The sequence below is a fragment of the Schistocerca gregaria genome, chromosome X, assembly GCF_023897955.1.
Source record: "Schistocerca gregaria isolate iqSchGreg1 chromosome X, iqSchGreg1.2, whole genome shotgun sequence".
NCBI classification, from domain to species: domain Eukaryota; kingdom Metazoa; phylum Arthropoda; class Insecta; order Orthoptera; family Acrididae; genus Schistocerca; species Schistocerca gregaria.
In genome coordinates, this window is record NC_064931.1 from 613,687,361 (window position 1) to 613,710,261 (window position 22,901).

Consider the following 22,901-nt stretch of genomic DNA (forward strand, 5'->3'; position numbering starts at 1 on the left):
AACAATACAAGAAAGCGAGGGATGGATGCTCCCAGTGTGATTTGTAAGCCTCACACAGCAGTTCAGGGAAGGGATTTGCAGACAAATAAAAGTAAATAATAGATAATGCAGTCAGTATAAAGAAATTGAAGCAGCAAACCCTGTAGAAACAAAAAGATACTGAAACAAAAGCAAATGCAAATAAAGAAAACTGGTGTTTTCAGCTATGAAATTAAACCTGTAGCCATTTGCAAATAAATTTCTGAAAAACATACTGTAGAAGAAATAAAATCTGCAACAATTGCTGGGATGCATTTACATAAAAAAGAAACATGAATTAAAATAAAGTGAAGAAACAAAGCAATGAAGCAAAATATTGGGCTGCAATGATAACATAAAACATGGTGAACAAACACTGTAGAACAGAGATAGGTGACCAGTGGTTACTATAGTTGTCTCTCACCTTTTTCTCCTCAAGGACTTCACCAGGGCGTAATTTTCTATTTTCCTAAAAGTAAAACTTTACTTCAGTAAAATGTCATCTCCCAGCAGAATAAGTATACAACCTATCAGTAATAATCACAGAAATGTGTAGATTCATGATTCTCCACTGTATATCTAGATGTCCTCAAGAAATTTTATTGACATTGATAATCAGTAATCTTTTTCACTGCCCACATGAAGCGTTGGTATCATTCATATCACTGATCTGGCAATCACTTTAAACCATTTTAATCAAGACTCACTCTGGTATTAAATGTCCACAGAGAGCAACAATAAAGTTGCTTCTATTGAGAAATGAAGTCAATGGGCATAGCCTCTTTGTATTTGAAGACCAGACAGAGGTTTATGAGAAAACCTTACTTTTTGGTTATCTTGACAAAAAAAGCACGCTGGTGAAATGTGTTTCTACACAAAGGATAGAAATTAAACAGTGAATAATAAATAAAGAATAGTTCACTGTTTTGCACATTACAGTTAGAACTAATATATTATTTCATATATTGGAAAGAGAATTTTGAGAATGGAAAATTTTAATTTTACACAACATCTGATTTGATTTATTTTCAAGCTTAAAACTTCTATTTTATTTCATTTCATTACTCTTCTTCTTCAAACTCTCACAGTGATTGAAAAATATCAGTTAAGCATGATCTGCTGATTCTTGGAATAATTACTATCAATGATTTTGGTGTTATAAATAGACATTTGAAAAAGTGAGGAAGGCTTCTCATTACTCGACAACCCACATTCACAGTTCAGTTCCCAGTAGTGTACCTGCTGCAATCTACTGAATCTATACTGTACGCATAAGATTTCTGCTATTTATATGAGTCTTCTGAATGTTTCACTCTATCTACAGACATAACTGAAACATATATGACAACAGCAGAGTTATTTAAAATATGTCAACTTTGGTAAAATTTCAGTCCTCTACAGCAACACTCCAAATTCCTAGAACAAAACAACTGTAATTATGACAACAGCAAAAATATATATGTAATGCTTTAAGAACTTTTCCCAGGAAATGATCTACTCCAATGAGATTTACCTGAAAAAGTAGAAAAACTAATAAAGACATAGCAACTAAAATGACAAACAGACTGCTGTGCCTTATGCCTTAATTCGAAGAACCTGCAACAATCAGAATAACAAATTCTGCATTGTTTCTCTGGTGAGTTATGCCATGTAGGAGATAACATAAACATATGATAAAGTAGAATATTGGACTGAAAACTTTAATATGATCAAGAACACTGAAAGAGTGACATATTGCATATTTCAGAGATAATGAGCTTCTGCTGTCACCATCAAGCAATCTGTATAAAATAATAAACATGGCAGTATTATGTGAAGGAGTCAGCATTATTAAACACATCATTACCTAAATGAAAAGTTTACTAAGCATTCTTGTATTTTTCAGTTGGCTTTGGCTGTGGTCACATTATCAGTACTGTCACATGTATGTAGTAATTTGAAAAATATAGGAGTGACAGGTCAAAAATGTAGCAGAGGAGGATGGATCAACCATTTAGAACACTGAATGAAACAAATGAATCAATCATGAAAGGGTCTCAGTCCAGCTGAGTGACTTTTAGGTAACACAAAAAAGTTTAATACTCTTTAAACATCTCTTAAGAATTATTATTCAGTAACATTGCTTGACATTCAAGCATTAGATTATAAAGATAGTCTGAAAAGTTTGTGACTTCAACATGAAAGTAGCAACAAAAGTTGAGGAATTCTTTGTGCATGTCTAGTAGGGCACTCACTAAAATTTCAGTAATTTTGGACATGCAGTTGTTGCTTGACAGTCGTTTAAGAGAGTAGATGCACGTGTTTTTGTGAAAATTTAAAAAAAATCTATTGTCGAGCTTCCATTAGATTTTTGTTTTTGAAAAGCAATACTCCAATCAACTTAAACACAAGTTGGCCACTGTTTACAGGGACTCTGCACCATCAGTTACCACCATGAAATTTTGGGCAGCTGAATTTAAACATGGCCATACCAGTTTGGTTTATGATGAATGTTCAGGGCGACCAAAAACTGGAACTATTGACAGTAACATGACTCATGTTCACCAAATAGTATTGCCAGATTAAGGTCAGAGAGATAGCAGAGGCTATGAGCATATCTAAGGAACGTGTTGCACATATTGATTGGAAAATTAAGGATGAGAAAGCTGGCTGCAGGGTTGGTGCCACGATTACTCACTCTGTGCCATCTCACACCTCAGCAGCTGCCATGGCAAAAATCCATGAACTACAGTTTCAATTGCTTGACCACCCTCCTTACTCACTAGATCTAGCCCCATGTGACTTTTTTTCTGTACCTTCAGCTAAAAGTTTAGGTTGGAGGATAGAAATTTTCATCAAACAGAGAGGCCATCACATACATAAACAACTATTTGCAAAGAAAGAGATCAATCATTATTTGGATGGGTTAAATAGATGGGAGCATCACTGGAAAAAGTGTATAGACTTACAAGGAGATCATGTTGAAAAATAAAGATACATTTGAACAAAAATTTCATTTCTTTGTTAGGTTGCAAACTTTTCAGACTGTCCTGTGGAGTGGGTGATGAAATAAACACAAAATAGTGGTGGCCTTTCTCCATGGCATGAAATATTTTGATGCAGTTAAGTATTTTTTGCCTATATTTCAACCAGAATACACAGAAAAATACTGAGCTCCAGGAGTAGTAGACCATACAGACTGGCAATGAGTATGAAAGAAATCACAATGCTATTTTCATGTGCTATAGTTAAACAAAGCTTTAAAAACATAATTTCATCAGTAACTCCTTCCAATATCAACACAGTCTTTGAGATTCATAGGTGCTGAACCTATCGACTGTAATCCTTTTTGAGTTTTTGTGGAAAAACTCTAGTCATGTAAATTTCACTCACTGGACATGCAGAAAATTCATCATAAAATTGGTATAGTATATAACAAAGCAGTTTTACTGAATCTCTCAGCTTGGCAGATTTTATTGGGAAACATGCTGTCATGTATGCTACACTAATGGGTACTCTAGGAAAAGATTATCCTGCTTGAGCCACACAGAAAGTAAGTTTGATCATATCATCAATGTAGTATTGGGATAACAATGCAACCAGGAAACTTTGAATCATAAACAAAGTGCCTGACGCTGTTGCTGTTAAAGTGTCTCTTTTTGTGTTGAGGACACTTCTTTCAGCACTTTCTTCTGACAGGCAAGTCTTTTTATAAAATTTCCAGAAAGCTTTTTTTTTAAAAAAAAAAGAAAAGAAAAAAAAGAGAAAATGAGCCCTGACTACAATATCCTTGTAATTCATATGCAAGTCCCCCTTCTCTTATGTAAATCTCATCTCATTTTCTTCCCACAAGATTGATTTCTCAATCTCTCTTTAAACTTTATGTCAAGCTCCCTACAAGAAACAGTGGAAATAGAGAAAGTAAATATGTGCGGCATAAGTCTTCATGTTGCCTCTGGTATACACAGAAAAGGCCTCAGGGATGTACTGAGACCTTTTCTCCATGTAAAAATACAATTCATGTATCAATTACTCTGCTTTATGAGCACTGGATGAGAGGCCCTTTCATCATAGGATGTTAGGTTAGTCCCAAGGAATATTATTCCAGCAACAAGTCATTTTCTCAAAAATTGTGACTGAAGCCCTTTCAGTATGAACTAATTCAAACAAACAGCCAAAATTAGAGGAAAAAGAAAGTAATTTACTTATAAGTATTGTCTATTTCTACATTTTTCATTCATTCTATGAGGGGGCTATCTACGGTAAATAGGATAATTTACTTTTACACATTGTCCGTATTAGTAATTTTTTCCTTATCATTGGATCCAACTGTGAAAATATGATAACCAACTCTGTCTTTTATTATCTTGAATACCTGCTGACTCATTATTTTATTTTATACTAGTTAATTAGAAATTAATTAGTATCAGAGCTATTATGAATTCTCTCTCTTCACATATTAAGGGACAACACCATATAACTTGTTTATTTGTGCATTCCAATGGTTACTAGTAGTTACTTTATAGACTGAAATATAACTTTTCTTGAATCTGATTTCATATCACAAGAGCAAAAACAATACTTGGATGAATTTTTAAAGAGCTAAAGCCAAATAAAAGGGAGAGAAAAATAACTGTATCTTAGGAAAAGTGACGATGAAGTACTTTAATTACTTTATAAAATTAAACTGTGGTGAGTCGCATCATCTCTTCCCACATTATGATTTTAATTAGTCTGCTGCTACAATTTTGGATTCAATTGTGTATTATTCATGTCCTGCGGCAGCCATAAATCTATTTGTATCTATTTCTGCAAGCCATCCTGAGTGGAAACATACAAATTGATAATAAAGAATTGATTTCATTTTTTTCTGTTGGTTCCATTGGTTATCAAAGTGAAAAAGAATTGTGATGTTTTTTTGCTCTTTAAATGTGTCATAAAACACACCACTAAGTAGTGGTATCTTCATTTGATGTTTATTCAACACAGGTATAGCTATTCAGCATTTATTTATACATTTATTGGTTGGTACTCCAAAATGGAGGAAAATTGATTGCGGGTCAGGTCACATTCCAATTATTATAAGAAAACGTCCTTATTTAAATCTGATTTTTACAGACTAACAAAGAAATAAACCATTCCTGGGAAAACTAAAAGCTTACACATTTTATTTATTCTAAATATGCACCCAAAAACTGTTGTGCAGCTACTCAGCCACTAGATATGTAATAAAAAAGAACAAAAATAGAGAAAATATCTCTCTTTTGGTCTTGTCACTGGAAATGAAATGAAAATTATGGAAATAATAGATATTACACGTAGTTAAAAGATTACGAGTTAATAATATTTATACATTAAACATGACAAAACCAATCTAAATTATGTCTGAAACACTATAAATAACTCGATAAAAAAATAGTTTTGTAATCATCAGAATCAATCTCTGAATGCAAATTAGAACTATTTCAGTCTTAATTTCATATCTTTTCTGAATGATGATTTTTTTATAAGATTTTTTTAATTAGGCTGTAATGTCCCACTTGCATAGAAGTCATTAAAATGGTTTACAAGTTTTACAATTATATTGCTAGTTAAGCAAGATAAAAATGTGTTCTCACAATGATTGTGTACAAAATTGAAATAAAATTTTGTCTAAGGAAAAAATTGTGTGAAAGACATCTAATAACATTGTATCCCCTAAAGAAGACTTTTACATGTTAAACCATCCAGAATCATTAACATTATTTAAACATTTATATCCCAGATAGCATTTATCAGATAAATTAAAAGTTTTTTATTACATTTACTATTTTTATCAACTGAATTTCAGTCATTATTAATCAAAATATTTTTGTACAATTATACACTTAGGACCCAGTTTAACATCTGGTATATGGAATACATTTAAAAGATAGGTCTGCAATCTTAAAAACCATCTTGTATTTAAAGAAAAGTATTAGTAATTTAAGAAGTATGCACACAAAAGGACACCTTTATGGGAAATAATTGCACAAACCTCAAAGCAAAATCAATATAACAGTAGGAGAGGCAGGTCACTACTCATTACATGGATATAGTCACAGTGATGAGCAGCATACTTTTAACAAGAAGGCAATTACTTAATTGCAGAAATTTAACAGTTTCTTCTCAATAGCATAGACAAATCTCGTACAGATTGTAAAGCTCTTTGTACTTGTTCTTGTATCCCTTCATGCCCTATGTATGGATTTTCATTATTTATTTGACAATTATAAATATTAAAAATTCAAAATAGTAAGAACAATAAGCCGTCAATCATCCATAAAAGTTTGGGAAGGCTTGCTATGGCTTCATAATCTGTATAAAACATGGGAGGCTCTTTGTTATCATAAATATTTGTTGGATAAATTGAATAAAATTGTTTGGAAGAGAACTTATTTTTATGTGATATTTAAACTGCAACTAAGTGTATATATTAGACACTTTAAGTAACTGAAATGAACTGTGGAAATAAAATGAAGTAGCGAAAGTTTTAATAAGTCTTTCATGAGGATAAGAATGAAAAAGCTATTTATGTTCCAGTTTACATTTTATCCACGTTTTAAGTACTAGATATGTATGAAAGGTTTAGTATACACTAAGAATTTTGGCAACATTTAAAAGAAAAGAAACTTCAGTAAACTGCACTGACACAAGGTAAATATCAGTGACTGACAGTCTCTGAATTTCAATCACTAAAAACATCTATGATTACTGATCATAATTCTATATGTACATTAATTATCATTCAAAAGTAATGAGAGCAATAAATAATTATCCAAAAGATGGTTGAGATGCAACGGCACAGGTCACAACTGCTACTAAATAAATGAAAGAATTCATGGAAACATATAAAGCTACAGAGTGTTGCATAAATGTCTCCACTCCACAACAGCTGTACAAAAATTACTTTATCCTTAAGAATATTTACTACTTTTCCTTTTTATATGTAAAACCACAAACTTCTTCTGTTTCTGATAGCAATTCCTGGATAATATTGTACATAGTTGCAAAAAAAAAAAAAAAAAAAAAAAAAAAAACAACTATGTACAGAAAGTTTACTTCTAGCTATGATGTTCCACCTATGTTCTTAATTATTTGATAACTGTAATTATATATAATACTAGTTTAAAATATTTTATCCATCTGCCTGCTGCTAACATAAATCTCAGGACATGAATGCATAGGCATGTGAAAGCGAATCAAAACTTCCATGAATCTATTGAAAAATTTTAAGAAACCTTGTTTCATTCAAGTCAACTATCTGTACTAATGGGCTGTCAGAGCTGTGATTTTGAAATAAATGAGACAGGTCTCCAGTTGTAATAAATTATTTCATGGTTGTATATTGTTAACTTTCTTTGTCGTGGTACTAATGAGACTAGAACATTATTGGTGTTTCTGCAGAGGTGAAACAGAAGTTTATTTTCCTATTACTCCTCTTTTCAAGCATCCGAGTTCCTTTGTAGAGCTAATTTCACTCTATATTTAGTAGAACTTGCATTAATTTGTTAGATGTGCATTAACTGTATGTTCCTGCAACTCCAGCATGCACTCAAAACCAATCCTACTTGTGAGGACATCACAGTACAATTTTTATGTTCTCTACAGCTACTACAGCTTCTGAAATAGTGTACCTAGCAATGATCTGTAAAGGTACAACAAAGAGCATTGGCAAATTTTACCCTGCATACTACCAAAAACGTTGCTACACACAATTCCAGAGAGACACATAAAGACACTTACCTCATCACTGATAATGAGACTTGGCCTTCGTTGTTGGTCTTCTGGTGGAATAAGAGAGCCTCGGCGGCTTGGGGGCCCAGATCCTGGTGCAAGGGAGCCTTTTCTGCTATCTGTTCGTGTTGGTGTTTTCTCTCGGATCACTTCAATCTTGGGACCCTCAGGAGCTTTAATCTCAGGAACTTTCATTCCTGGTTTAGACTTGTCCACAGGCTGATAATGAGATAAATATTTTATGTCAAACACAGGCTGTCCTAACTGAAAGTAATTACTTCATATCCATCACTTCCCTATCAATATCACACTGCCCACCAGTAACAGAAGGGAGTTCTTGAAACTATGTGGCACTATATCACAACACTCATGAATTGATGATTTCTTTAATTTTACTCACCATTTTGTTTTAAATTCCAATCAACTGCACATCTCAAGTATAGCACACTGTCCCTATTACCACTTCAAACTTTCCGAGAGATAGCAAGCACACTCAACCACTTCCAACCATGTCTAATCGTGTTGTGAGCCAGCCAGCTCCTAGACAGAGCTGAGCAGGCAGATCTCATCAGCCTGACAGTCTGGGAGATTATTTATAAGTTTCCCTCTACACAATTCCCTTCTCATGGGAGATTGCAACGGAGTCATGGTGGGAACAGGCTCTTTCAATGGATGCCAACTGGCTCTGCTTTCAAGGCAGAAGAATTAAATAGCTGAGGGAACAGTGAGAGTAAAGAAGTATGAAGTGTTTCAAAACTAAGATGGTATAAATAGAATGGGCATGAGATGAACATCAGATATGAGTCTAAACACCTGCTTCTGAATAAATCGTGCAGTCAACAGTCACCTATAATTTAAAATGATATTTTACACAACTACCTTTTCTTTAAAGCAGAACTAAGTATAACCACACAGAGTCACATGACTAAAGAATTAGACAAGAAGTGTGACTACATTTATATGTTTAAATATATAACGAGCTAAAAGTAACATAGATCATATGAAATGTGAGACACATAAGTTATGCATTGCAAATCCTCCTTTACTGTTGCTGGTATTCACTGCCTGTCAAATAATAAATACTGTACTGTGAGTGAAGTATGGTGTATTTTTTGTAACAATAAAATATCAAAATATTTTACTATGTTTAATTTGATAGAAATGATTATAAGAAGGCACTGTCTTGCTTGAAGCAGGTAGTGCACTTAAGTAGGTCTAAGCATGTGCTCTGTGAGGGAATGCTGTGATGTAACAGCCCTCACACAACATGAAGCTATATTTAGCTGCCCTGTACAGAGCAAACAAATAGCATGTCTAAAATAAAGACCATGTGAGAAACAGGTTGCACATTTTCAAACTGGCATTTTGTTCTCCCTCATGAGATATATTCCAGGCTGTTGGATGTTACATTACTTATCCCAATTAATAGATAAAGGAATCTTTGAATCTAGCTTTTCTATCAGTACATATACTGTAACAGAATAAACTGAATCTTTCATTTAAGGACAGTCAATTCATTCAACACAAAATGATATAGACATTTGCAACATGTAAAAAAGAGAAATGTATGAATATCAGTAGGTGTGACTAGCAATTATTCTACTACAATAAAAGCACCTAAGGCCATTCAAGGCAGAGCTGTCATGCTAATGCCTATAAGTAAGAAAAAGTGGCCTTATGAAATTAGTTTTAAGGTGTTTCTGTTGCTGTCAGCCAACTGTCTTCATGATTATAACACTCATCTTTTACATCTAAGCTTGCCTAACATTCATTTTATTCTGCAATAATTAGGCTATTGGGAAATACATAAAAATTTTGTACAAAAAAAGTAACGAGCATTATCAAAACTTACATGGAAATTTATCCACAGGGTACATAGCATCTGCACAACATATGATATCTGGACATACAGCAAAACTACTATTCAAACAGTTACTTTTATTGTATCATCCATTAGAGCATAGCTTGTTTCAGAAGTGTTCTGTTACAAAATGCCTATCACTAGGTACTGCATGTTCTGAAATCAGTTATGCTCTTACTGATGGGGAAGAAAGGTAGTTGTTCAGCATTTTATTCAGCAATAAGTATGCTACTGAAAAATGCCTAATCATTTTGTGTGAATAGAAATGCAAGGCATTATCCATAGGATACACAATATCTGTTTAAAATAAGGTATTTGGACACATAGAAAAACTATTTTTCAAATTGTTACCTTTATATCATCCAATAGAGCATAACTGGTTTCAGAATAACTGTTGTATTATAGAACACACATCATTAAGTACTGCATGTTCTGAAACGAGTCACACTCTTACTGATGAGAAGAAAAGATAGCTGTTCAGAAAATAGTTTCTGCAAATGTTTATTGAAATGCAGACCCACACAACTACAGTATCACAGTGAATAAATTAAAGCCAACATAAGATACTTTCGTGTGACTGACTGCAAATAGTACACAGTCTCCTTTCAAACAGACTCTCAAAAAACCAAGTACAAGCTCAAAAATAAATAGAAAATGAAAAATAAAGATATAATGCTACAATAATATAACATCTGTGTCTACAACAATATACTCAAAGCTTCAGACTAAATCTACAAACAAAATTAACTCCAGGCAAAGATTCTAATCATCATAGTTAAAGAAATGAAAAACTAAATAGGCCAGCAGTCTACTTAACTACATAAGATTGCATTTAATATTATTGTTCTTTGTATCTGTTGGGGGTGACTACTTCATGAATTAGAATAATTAAAAAACTGATTACATAGTCTTACTCTTAGTATACTCATTATATCATAAGTCTGTCAATTTTGTGAAACACAAAAGGTATCCTAGTGACAGTGGTGCAATATTACCAACTTTCTATTTTCAGAGAAACTTGCTGTTTGTTCAATAATTCACATGCACTGACCTGGATTATTTGCAAATGCAACTATTTGTAACTTTATGCTTTTGTTGAATAAATTTTCAAATCAAGTAACAATATAAAAAATGTTGGTGTGGACAGGAATCTACAAACTATGGGATAAGATTAACCACTTCAAATTCACAGACAGATTCTCAGATCAGCCTTCCACTACACAATACACAAAGCAGAATGGATGTTGCTTGCAAGAAAATGAGAACATTTTTGTGGAAAACTTACTGTACACATTCATTTTTTATATTGTTTTTGCATTATTGCCTGTTCTGTCCAAGTTTTCATTTGTAATAATGTAATTAGACACATACACAAATTCAAATCATGGTAGGGAGCACATTCAAGAGTGCTGGGTTGCAACTCCCTGTTGAGCTACTCACTTTTAGGTTTTTCACGGTTTCTCTAAGCTGCTTATTTCAAAAGCTAGGATGGGGCCTTTGAAAAGGACAAGGTTGATATCGTGGCCATTCTGAACTAGAACTCCATCTCTAATGATCTCATTATTGACAGACTGTTATACTCTAAACTTTCCTACTCTTTCAATTACACAACAAAAATGCAGGAAGCCGAAAAGAACTTGTGGAAGGTACCATCTTGGTCCTCATCTAAATTAATTAATGGTAACCAAGGGAAAACAGATTTTAGAATGTCTGAATGAGGATTTTTATCATTTTGTATTGGTGCTGCACCTGTTAGTATAATTGCAAATTTCTTCTGATATTCATTATTAAATTGGATGGTGACCATATTTTAAATACCTGTAGTTATTTATTGTGAAGTTTCCATCAATATGTGCTCTGCACAATGCTTTTCAATAACCCAAATATAGTAAATGTACTGGAAATTGTTTCAATAAAACTACACAAATATAAGGCTGGATATTGCTGTTACTGATGGACTGGAAGAACATGTTGTGTGTATACATACTGTTTTCACTTTCTCTAGCCAGACAGAAATAGTTTAAGGTATCCAATATCAATTCAATAGACTTGAATAGCATTACTTTTTCCTGTGTGGCCACTTAGTGGACAATATGTTCAACAACACTCCAAATCAAACAATTAATCGACTATGTATGCCTTTTACTCATTGAAAAAATGAATGCAGATTACTAAGTGCACCAATTCAAATGTGGTAAAAAGACAAACTGCAATGAAAATATGTGAAGACTGATAAGTTACTAATAATTATAAAGTTGTTTCTTAAGTTTAAACTAAATGTAGGTGAGAAAGAGGAGCCAAGTTCATAAATAAATAAATCAATCAAATAAAATAAAAAAGTAAGACTTGTCTGGTTTCTTTTACTGTTTTCCTTGTTTGTTCGTATTTTCTTCTTTATGTTTTCAGTTCCATAGTGTATCTCCTACCTGAACTGAAGACTGATTGCTACAATGGTGTACTAATGTTTATTTCACTGTTTTGATCTCATCTGATGCTTATTTCTTTGCTTTCCTTTTATCTTTTTCTTCCTTCTTCACCCAGCTATATGCAGGAATCCATCTTTGTCTAGATATTTTTACCCATCACCAGGAAGTTTGTCTGGCTTAAATGCTATAAAATTGCTGAATAATTCACAGTCCTAGTGTTTTTATGAGTGCCCCAGCATATAAGTAAGTAATTTGCTTCTTAAGGCATTTTTTTATGAAAATTAAAAATCTAAGGTAATCTGATTTGTTATTTTTGTTATTGAAGTTGTCAGCAGTAATATAATAATTATTGCTACTGTTACCACTATTTTAGAATTTTAGAAAACGATTTAAGAATGTTGAAGTCAGTGACACAGTTGATTGAAAATCCAGCTTACTTGAAGAAAATAAATTGCCACAGAATTCCAGTACTTGCTCCATTATTCTTTCATAGTTTGTTTCTTTACAGAGGAAGTTATTTTTTATGTTTGAAAAAAGATGAATAGTTTAGTCAAACAGGCTCTGTGGGTGAATATAGTGTCCATGTCCCTTACATACCACTTATGATATTATCAGGGACACAGAAATTTGATCCTCATATTTTTTACAGTTTGCTTTATAAGCTAAAACACATCTGAGAATTTTGAAATGATTACAGAACTATAAAATTAAATCTAATTTCTAAATGTAGTCGATTCAGAATTTACTGTGGAAGCTTGAAGCCATATCCACCTTACACTACTCACTAGCACTTCCTTTACTGTGTTTCATTTTCTCAATCTTCTATTCAATCTGTATTAACACATCTCTTGCCCTGATATTCAGTCTTGTTCACACAGTCCCTCACTAAAGCATTTCTTTTTAGCCTTTCACTTACTAAAATATGTCCCATCTTTCTTAGTATCGTAACTGATAACCTTGCCAAGCCAAAAAAATTGGTCTCACACTTTTTGGTCCAAAATCAAAGATCTAACACAACTTACATGCCACTTGACCCTTCTTACCTATAGTATGTGCCCTATGGTTAAGTCATGTAATGGACAATAATTAGATTTCACCCTTTTTTATCATGTTTACAGAAAAGAATGTATATTTCAGTGTGACCATTGTTGGTGTAAGTCTTCCCAGTTAATGGCACTTCAGTATATTGCACATCAAGGGTCTTAAATGTAACAGTCTCATACAGGTAACTGTGGTGAGTGTCTATATATCATACTGTCATGTTTATATTGTGGTTGTCATTGTTGTTGCTGTTGTTGTTGTTGTTGATGACGACGAGGATGACAATGATGAAGATGATGATGACAGAAGGGAGGGAGTGAAACCCAATGCAGGAAATTAACCAACTTTTTTTCAAATGGCTCAAAGAGGGCTGCCACATTTAATACTCCAGCCCAATGAATGCATCGTCAACAGGATTATCAAATACCTGCACTTGATGAGACGCTGTGGAAATGTTTGGAATTGAATCAGGATATTGAAGCAAAGACTAGTAATCAGGAATTTTATGAAACAACCTTGACTCTCCTTGCTGGCCAAATGCTGGTCATGTTTGTAATTTTTTCCCCTTTACCTGGATTTAAACATGATACCTTCATATCAAGCACTGCAGCAGAGGATTATGTGTGGCTCTTATACAGATGCAAGTCTTTTGGCTTTATATCAGTTCAGTGGCTTGAGAGTCAGCACCATTCATTATCAAGCCAAGCACCTACACATCTGTCACAATGATGCTCAGTGGAAGCTGTTCAGACATTCCCATCACACAAAAATCTGAGGTGGTAACCAGGAATCATATATTGTATCACCATGTTAATGGCTAACCATTACACTCCTAGGAATAAATGTGCTGAACTATATAAAATTCTCAATCAGTCCAGCTCACAAGCTATGTCTGACAGGCATGAGTAAATAAAGCCTAATTATCATTCAAAATCTTGGTAGTAAGAATTTATGTTGCTAAAATAGCCTAACAGTTCATGTTTTACTGTATTTGTTATTGTACTTCTATTAATATTTTATTTATTCTGCTCCTCATTCACTTCTATGCTACAAAGCCTTTTGTACCTTTTAACTACCATGCTCTAAGCAGATGCCTGCTTTTATCACCAATTTCCATTTACCTACTATTTCTCCTTAGTTTATGCTCTGCTGCTTACCTGTAATCAAACAGACCTCTGCTAACCTAACTGCTACAAGTTGCTATCTTATGTTTTGGATTCTTTTCTCATATTTCTTTTTCCACTCTTAGTTTCTCATATAAAAAAGGACCCCATATCCTAAATCCTTAAAATTTAGCCCTTACTTTCTATCGTTTCTGTTCTCAAGTGAACAGTCATTATGAGTACAGTAATGCAAAAATTGTTTAGCTACTGTTACTAGTGATTAATACTTATAGTTTCTAATCCATCAACAAACTGAAAAAGTGGACATAACTATTCGTCATTATACTGCTATTTCCAGGCAGTGCTTACAATTCAGCAAGTATCTCTTAGAATTTAACTGCTATCAAAGCTTTTTCTTCATTTAAAACTGTGTTTTTGTGGCAAAAATCTGATAAAAATGTCAGTACAAATATTTCACTGTATGTATGACAATTCCATCAGATAAAATTACCTTTAAGGAAGCCAGATAACTTTGAAAGGTGTACGTCAGTGCAGGAAAAGTATCATCATGAAGTTATTGTAAAATTAAAATAAATTCAAGCTATCAGAAATTCTACGTAACTGCAAAACAGCACAAATAAAACTGCCAAGTACTTTTTAGCTACAAGTAATCAAATTTCTACAGGCAGGCTGCCGTGATGGTGGATTTGAGGTGAATCCTGAGACTGCTGCACATTCTAAAGGAGGTAAGCCATTAACAAGAGGAAGATACCTTTTAAAATGTAAATATTTATGCTATTGTGCTCTCAAATCCACCTATTCACTGGGATCTCAATAAGCGTTACAGCAATTACACCCAAGTTAAAAATTCTACTGAATCGCCGCCGAAATACTGCAGTAATGCCACAACAGTCAGTGGCCTACACTGTGGCCAACAAAATGAGCTGGCATCAAAGGCTCACCTTCGGAGCTATGTCATTAAATGATTCCTCTTCCTTGCTTAAACCATCATCCACCTCTTCTTCAGACTCTTCCTCAGAACTACTAGGAATATATGCCATTGGGTCGTATCTACGAATCTACATGTAATTATAGGGGTGAATAATTTACATGTGACATGAACAACAACAATAAATTTTTGAACATCACACTTGCTTCACCAAACATGAACTACTACAGTCACATGAAATTGAAGATGTATAAGAATACATAAAGTTTTAATATTTTAAGTTATTGGTATCAGTGACAAACTAGCCAATTACAAGAGCGACTTTCAGGATCTAACATAAATACAGTTCATACTTTCTCTAGAGGCTCTTCATTGTATTTGGGTAACAGTCCCTATTTACAAGTGATGAACCTGTAAATCTGCTTATCCAGAAGAGCTTTATCACTCAACTGATTTGGGTAATTTTGCTCGTAACAAATTAGCAAGAGGATCTTTCTTGTTAATAATGTATATGAAAGGAAATCAACATTTAAACAGATGTAATCATCCATCTAAAAGTTAAAATTACCAAAAATAATGAATTTCAGTGAAACAAAGAGCTACTAACTCACCTTTGGTGGTTCAGCTGGTTTATCAACAGACAATTTTCTTTCTTCTTTTTTCTGGTGAAGAAAGAGTATGTTATAATCATTAAGTAAAAAGACTATACATTAAACAGATTAAAACCAAGAAACTCTTAATGTCATATTGTACACATAACAAGAATATGCTAATTAGTACCAATCTGATACACAGCTACATGGGCTCTGGTTGTTATATCACATGTAGCTTAGTCACACAAATTTCTCACAAGCCTAATTTACAGTTTGAAATGATATAAACAAAATATTACTGGTTATTCTGTTCTGGCATTTTAAAGTGGAACATAATGACTTAATCATTGATTCCAAAAAATATTAAAAAAATGCAGAAACATTCACAATTCTCCAAGATTGTTGTAATACCACAATTCCGTTTTGGAACTGAATGTGGAACTAAATAAGAAGAGTCACATAAAATTGAATTTTTATCATAATGTCTTCTACTATGAGCCACATGACTACTGTCAACATCAGCTTCTTAATACGATACAATTTCATAAAAGCTATAAATTACTTAAAATTCTGATTCTTATATGCAAACTATAGGTAGTTAGCTAAAGATGAACTAGTGCTTAACCTTGAAATTATTTAAAGCGTTTCTTACATATAATATTGTGTGATAATTTAAAAAATAGAATCAATAATGCTATGAAAGTGTGGCAGACATCCAAATTACTTTTTAAGTACATTGTTTACTCAACCTATGTAGTAGAAGATTTCTTGTTGTCTCCCATGACGTGAATTAACTATGGTCAGCAATAAAAAAAGGAAATAAATTTTTATATAAATTCCTGAGAAGGGCTTGAATAAGACTACATTATGCTGACATATAGAATTAATAAGAACTGAAGTCATCAAGATGAAAAATTTAAATATTGAGAATTGTGATTTCTTCTTTGCAGAATTTCTAACATTCCAATGGGTCAACCGCCATTATCCTCACAGAAAAGTGTCATGTTCTATTTTGGAGGAAAATAGGCTGCTACTAGCCAAGTATGCTACGATGATTTGATTCACTCAGAATAATCAATCACAATATCAATCTTGAAAAAAAAATTGCTGGCAGTCATTCGCAAATAGTGCAATTTGTACAGAGTACATTTACTATACTGTATCCCATCATCACATCTAAAACAGAAATGGAGACATAGTCCACCACATACTCAACAGAGTGAAAAATTCATAAAACTGTCATATAGTATAGCAGCAGCTCTTTCAATACCAACTTTTGAAAGAGTTTCATACACATTTTGTCACAAGAAACCTGAAAGACTATGACATGGCACTGCCTAGCAACAGAATGCAGGGTTGTGATTAAATACTCAATCAGCAGTCCATGCACATTAGATTTGCTAAAATGTTATACTTACTATCTGTACACTGATCTTAACCATTTTCAGAAGGAGGCCATGAGATGGAGTGCAGCCAAGTGTGATTGTGTGACTTGTCTTTTGTTGTTTGTTAGTTACCACTTATCAAGACTAAGAACTATTACATGCTTAAAATGAGTAAAAATTACTTCTTTCAGGATTGTTATTGACACGAGTATTGGGGAAAGAACTTTTCTATCATATACAAGATTAGGTAATGGCTACATAGCTGGTTATTTACACCAGTGTTCCTAGACCATTAGAGACCATTAGGTTAGCAAGAGCTGAAGTAAACATAATATTTTAACAAAGTCTTATTTGTTGATTCAGAGTCCAGGGAGTCAATAAACAAAGAAAGAGACTGATAATGAATGATACTGCAGTCATGCAGTCATTTACTGGAACAGCTATGTGTAGAAAAGCATCATTCAATAAAATCTGAGTTCACACTGGATCTCTTACACTGTAAAGTAAAACTGCAGTTTTGTATATTAGAGAATGAATTATAATTTACCTTTTCTTCAGTTACTTTCTTCTCAATCGTCGATGATCTTCTGGACTGAACTTTAACTTCCTCTTGTACCTGTTGTGACAAGAAGGAATCATGAAAATAAATGAATTTTTGGGCACATAATGCATGAAGTATAATCTATCATTATGCACTTACAGTTTCAATAAATGGAGTTGGATGTCTCCTTAAATGATGCAGCAATTGTAGAAAAATCACTGAGAATTACATCGACAATTAACATTTGAAGAATGGGTCAATCAAAAATTAATTAACCATTTTCAAATCAAACAAAATGCAAAAAATATGGAAACACACGTATGTTTAAAAATATTGTGTATTAAAAAGTGAAAAGAATAACTGTATATTTGTTATGCGTGTACTTGTAATACAGAATAAATAAAACTGGACACTACAGTAACAGAATTGTCACAGACAGGGTGGGCATAATAAATTGCAATGATGAACACAAAGAACTGAGAAGCATGAAATAATATTTGAAGCACAGCTTACTGTTTGGCTGAAGACAGACCTTTCATACAAGCTCATGTTACAGAATACATTAAGCAACCCTTGTTTCTTTTAACAACCATTCAACTAATTAACTGCTTTCCATCATCTTCCCCTTAGTTGTTCAATGTTTTGCATATAGTTTTCGTAAACTGCTTTACCTATTTTGATATTTATCTTTCTTGGCATATTCTACTCTTTGTTGCTTCTTCTGACTGAAGATTAATAAGCACAGAATACTCACATTCAAATGCATCCACTCAGTGAAATACTCAAAACTGAGTTTAATTAGTCTGTATCATATTAGTTTGAGATCTTAAAACTGTGTACTAACATCAGCTCATATTCCTTCATTGTTTGTACCTATTCCATGCTAATACATCTTTGTTTCCCTTCTGAAGAATTCTAACATCTATTGTGTAGTCAACAATAATCCTCATGTTGGCATCAAATTAAAATTGGAAAATCCTCTCTTCCTAGTTGCAGTCAGTGAAAATTAGAGTGATAGGAGGTTAAAATTATAGTGATATGGGTTGTCAAACTGTCCTCTCATTCTCTTCATTCTAGATATTTTCTTCTCCTTTTTATGGATTTTCACATGACTTCCTGCTGTCAGGTGTCTCAGAATTATAACATCTAGCTCCTCCTTCACTTTATCTCGACAGACTACAGTTAATAATGTTGTATTTTGATCTCTCATAGATTATGTTCTATTGCAAAATTTTTCTTCAGAACAATGTTTTATATTTTCTTTCATCTATCCTGATACATTCAAAATTAGAATTCTCCAAATTGTCCCCATCTTATAGCTAGTGCCAGTACACATTACTAAATTCAGAACCAAACCACTTCTTGGAACTGAATAAGTGCCCACTAAATACATGGTTACATTCACCATCAATGAAAGCTCAGTTTTACTACTATGTTAACTGCAATGGTTGTGCACCAGTACCTCTAGAAAATTAGATACACTACTGCAGAATTTAAACTCACAACATTAGAAAATTCAATATTTTATGTTCTGCCTCAAGAAGACACTTATTTAGCATTCACAGAAAAAACACAGTAACTTATACAGTAATTGCTGTTGGGTGCTTGCATCCACAGAGCCACAAACATGCAGCTTTTCATTCAATGGTGCATCACCTCATATTTGTTCCATTGTCTGATTCACCCTTTGAAATAATGAACCTACAGACCATCAAACATATTGCTCCCAGCAATGGCTGTAGCTCTGCCCTGATTTATAATTATGAAAAAATAAAATGATGCCACTTCTGTACACTGGCTAACAGATATCGCTCAGTAGTTACAGAGCCTGGTGCAAAATCCCATATACTGAGACATTTCAGATAGCCTTGCAAAAAAGTTAAAAGTCTCACAACTACAGATCTGCATTTTATAATACCAACAGATTATCCAAATCTTTATTCAATAGTAAAGACAAACTGCAACCAATGACGGAGAGCAGTGTATATAAAATCACTTGCAAGCAGTGTGAAAAAGTATACATTGGTCAGGTAAAGTTGTGGCAATTAGGCTATGTGAACATGAGAGAAGCTGCAGACTACGGAAGAAAGATTCAACCTTTATTGATTATTTTTGAGCAGAAAACCTTTAATGTGATGTAGAATGTGAAGTCTTATATTATATTAAGAAAACCACAAAGATGACCCAACTGGAAATGGACAAACACATGACACTGAATGCAAGACTAGTATTAAATGATTAGACTCAATTTCCATATTCCCCTTTATTAAACTAAGTTTCCATTACAAATTAATTAATGGAAAATCTCATATAAAGATGTGAAACAATTACTAACAAAGAGATAGAGGGGCTGGCCAGTACTTACCTCAGCTCAGTACAGCCGATAGAAACACAAAAAACAACCGAAAATTTAAGTTCCTAGCTTTCAGAATAAATGTTCCTTCATCAGAGAGGAGAGAGGGGAAAGAAAGGGAAGAAGGGAAAGTGGATTTAGTTACTCACAACCCAGGTTATGAAGCAACAGGGAAAGGAAGACAGGGAGGGTAGAAAGGATGGAGCTCTGACAACCATTCCTCCATCCTTGCTACCCTACCTGTCTTCCTTTCCCTGTTGCTTCATAACCTGGGTTGTGAGTAACTAAATCCACTTTCCCTTCTTCCCTTTCTTTCCCCTCTCTCCTCCCTGATGAAGGAACATTTATTCCGAAAGCTAGGAACTTAAATTTTCGGTTGTTTTTTGTGTTTCTATCGGCTGTACTGAGCTGAGGTAAGTACTGGCCAGCCCCTCTATCTCTTTGTTAGTAATTGTTTCCATTACAAATACTAGATTGACACTAAACTTCATCTTACTTCTCATCATCTGTTAAATTTATCTCTGCATAAAAACTTTGTTTATGCCCCCCTCCCCCTCCCCTCTGGTTTTATAGTTAATGTAATTATTTCCACGTGAAAAAATGTTTTCCTTAACAAATGCTGTCATTTTTGTACATTCTGTACAAATGATATACTTTCTCTATAAGATGGTCATGCACCTATTTCCCATAACAACAGTACTAATTTGCAAAACCATTAAAATCATTTTGCTTGTGAACAAAATTGCTTTTTGGTACAGAATCTTTCAGTTTACTGGTTCAAAGTTAGTGCAATACTCTCTATCAGGAAAATCTTTTGATATGGAAGAGCAATGCTTGTAAACAAAACTTGTAAGAAACTGAACAATAAGACTTAGTATGCACAGCGACCAGTCAACAGAAGTTTATGATTTTTCCTTCTTAGGGGACGACAATGATGTAGAATTTTTTGAAAGGAATTTCCACCACTTGACCGTAAATTACTGTTAATTTATTTCACACAATCATTATTCCAGTTTTATATTGTTATTATTATTTACATATTTTTTATGCTGGTATGTCATTTAGGCATGTTGGACAGTTTCTGATATTTCAACTTGCACTTTAGAATGGCTATAAAGCTGAAATCATGATTTTTGTGAAATAAATGAATAATAATTTACAGTCAAATGGCAGAAATTTCTTCCAATAAAAAAAATTGCATTGAATTGTGAAGTCTGAGAAATTTATCTACATATAACTACAGGAAACTACAGTAAACACGTTCATGATATTCTGCAGAAATTTCTATTTCTATTTACTCATTACTGAGTTTTTGACTTTGGTCATCAGCAGCTGACAATTTTCATTATGTGCTACCAAGTACACTTACAGTTATTCACAAATAACTGTGTAAAAAAGAGTGTTCAATTCATAAAGCTTTTAAAATCACAAAGAGAGAGAATGGGTGGCAACTTTTTCTTTCTTTTCTTTTCTTTTTTTTTTTTTTTTTACAATTATTATGACACTATCCGAATAATCCATACAATCATAAAATGGGAATTGAAATTTTGAATAGTATTATTTGACAAATACTGCAAACAGTCCTTACCTTCCCATCTGCAGTCTGGACAATGGATTGTCTTCTCACATCCTTTGTTTCCTCAATCTGTAGAGAGAACCATTATCATTAGAATAAATGTATAGTAACAGAATACCTATCTTATGTGTTATACGAAAAACCTTGTAAACAAACTTGGAGAGGAGAAACCCGCTCTACATTTATCATGTTGAAATCTATACTATGTGAGAAGTACTGAGCACATTTTCTCAGAAAACCTGTTAAACAGTATATTAATATATTATTTGAGTCTTACAAAGCTCTCAAAAAATTTACAAGGCTGTCACCTAATGTAGTATGTTGTTTCACTTACCATAAAGTTTATATATTATTCCTTAAGAAAAGGAGGAGGTTGATAGTAAACTTATCATAAAATAATGTTATTCCCAAAACATTGCTGGAGAGTTCTTGAAGATGTTATAGACAAATTTATAAATGGTACCAAAACTTCAAGAAAGTTACTAACACAGAAGGCGAGAGCACTAAATGAAAAATATTTTATTTTATTTATATCATTTTCCAGTATTTTGCATGCTATTGATGTTAATAGTTCATAAAAATTGAATAATATACAATGGTACAAATAAATATAAAGAAAACAGTTAAATCATGTTGATTTGCATACAAACACACAATGAGTATAAGTTAAAATTTTAGATCTCCCTTCACACAATCCAAAAACTCCTCTATGATATAGAAAGATTTTTTTGAAGCCAGTTTTTCAGAACATTTCTACAAGTTTTTAATGAGGAAATGTGTGCTTATGGTGGCAGTGCACTGGACTGCTTTACTCCAAGGTATGTATAGTTATTGTGAGCCTCACTTAGTCTTGTTAATGATTAGGCAGTCTTTTCTTTGTGGCATTTATTGTGACAATGAAATGATTGTCTTAATCTGTATCTCTCTTAGATTTTTTATGCAGACTAGGCAACTAAATATAAGTAATGATGGGACTGTCATGACACAAAGTTTCTTGAGAGGTGGCCTACAAGATACACTGTTTTGAATGGCTTGTCTCCTTTTTAATCTAGAGGGATAGCTACTGTTATGTTGAAGCAGGCCACAAGAGAACAACTCATAAAAATCCAATTTATTAGTACACAGAGTGATTGTCATCTAATGTCTGCTATCTTTTTAATAATAAAATATGACAGACCAAACAAATCTTCTGATTTTGAATTGATGCATTTTGCTATAACTACTGCAACATCAGTGACAGTAATTTGTATCCACTAGAATGAGGATGTTGCAGGTCTGTTTTGTGATGTGAAAAACTTTGTTTCTTTTTTTCTAAATATAT

The 22,901-nt window shown here is 33.2% G+C and overlaps 1 protein-coding gene across 50 annotated transcripts in view; it reads right to left on the minus strand.

Moving 5' to 3' along the window:
- The window catches only part of LOC126299121 (twitchin), a 484,418-nt gene that overhangs the window by 277,183 nt on the left and 184,334 nt on the right, over positions 1–22,901 (minus strand). For 36 of the 50 annotated variants that reach the window (XM_049990863.1, XM_049990870.1, XM_049990869.1 and 33 more), the window contains 4 exons: positions 21,593–21,649; positions 17,658–17,726; positions 15,744–15,794; positions 7,762–7,971 (listed from right to left, as the gene is read on the minus strand). In XM_049990863.1, the coding sequence (XP_049846820.1) occupies positions 7,762–7,971; positions 15,744–15,794; positions 17,658–17,726; positions 21,593–21,649 (387 nt within the window). Of the gene's footprint in view, positions 1–442; positions 488–7,761; positions 7,972–15,145; positions 15,263–15,743; positions 15,795–17,657; positions 17,727–21,592; positions 21,650–22,901 lie in introns of all 50 variants that reach the window. The other 14 variants (XM_049990829.1, XM_049990822.1, XM_049990825.1 and 11 more) reach the window with 3 other exon arrangements.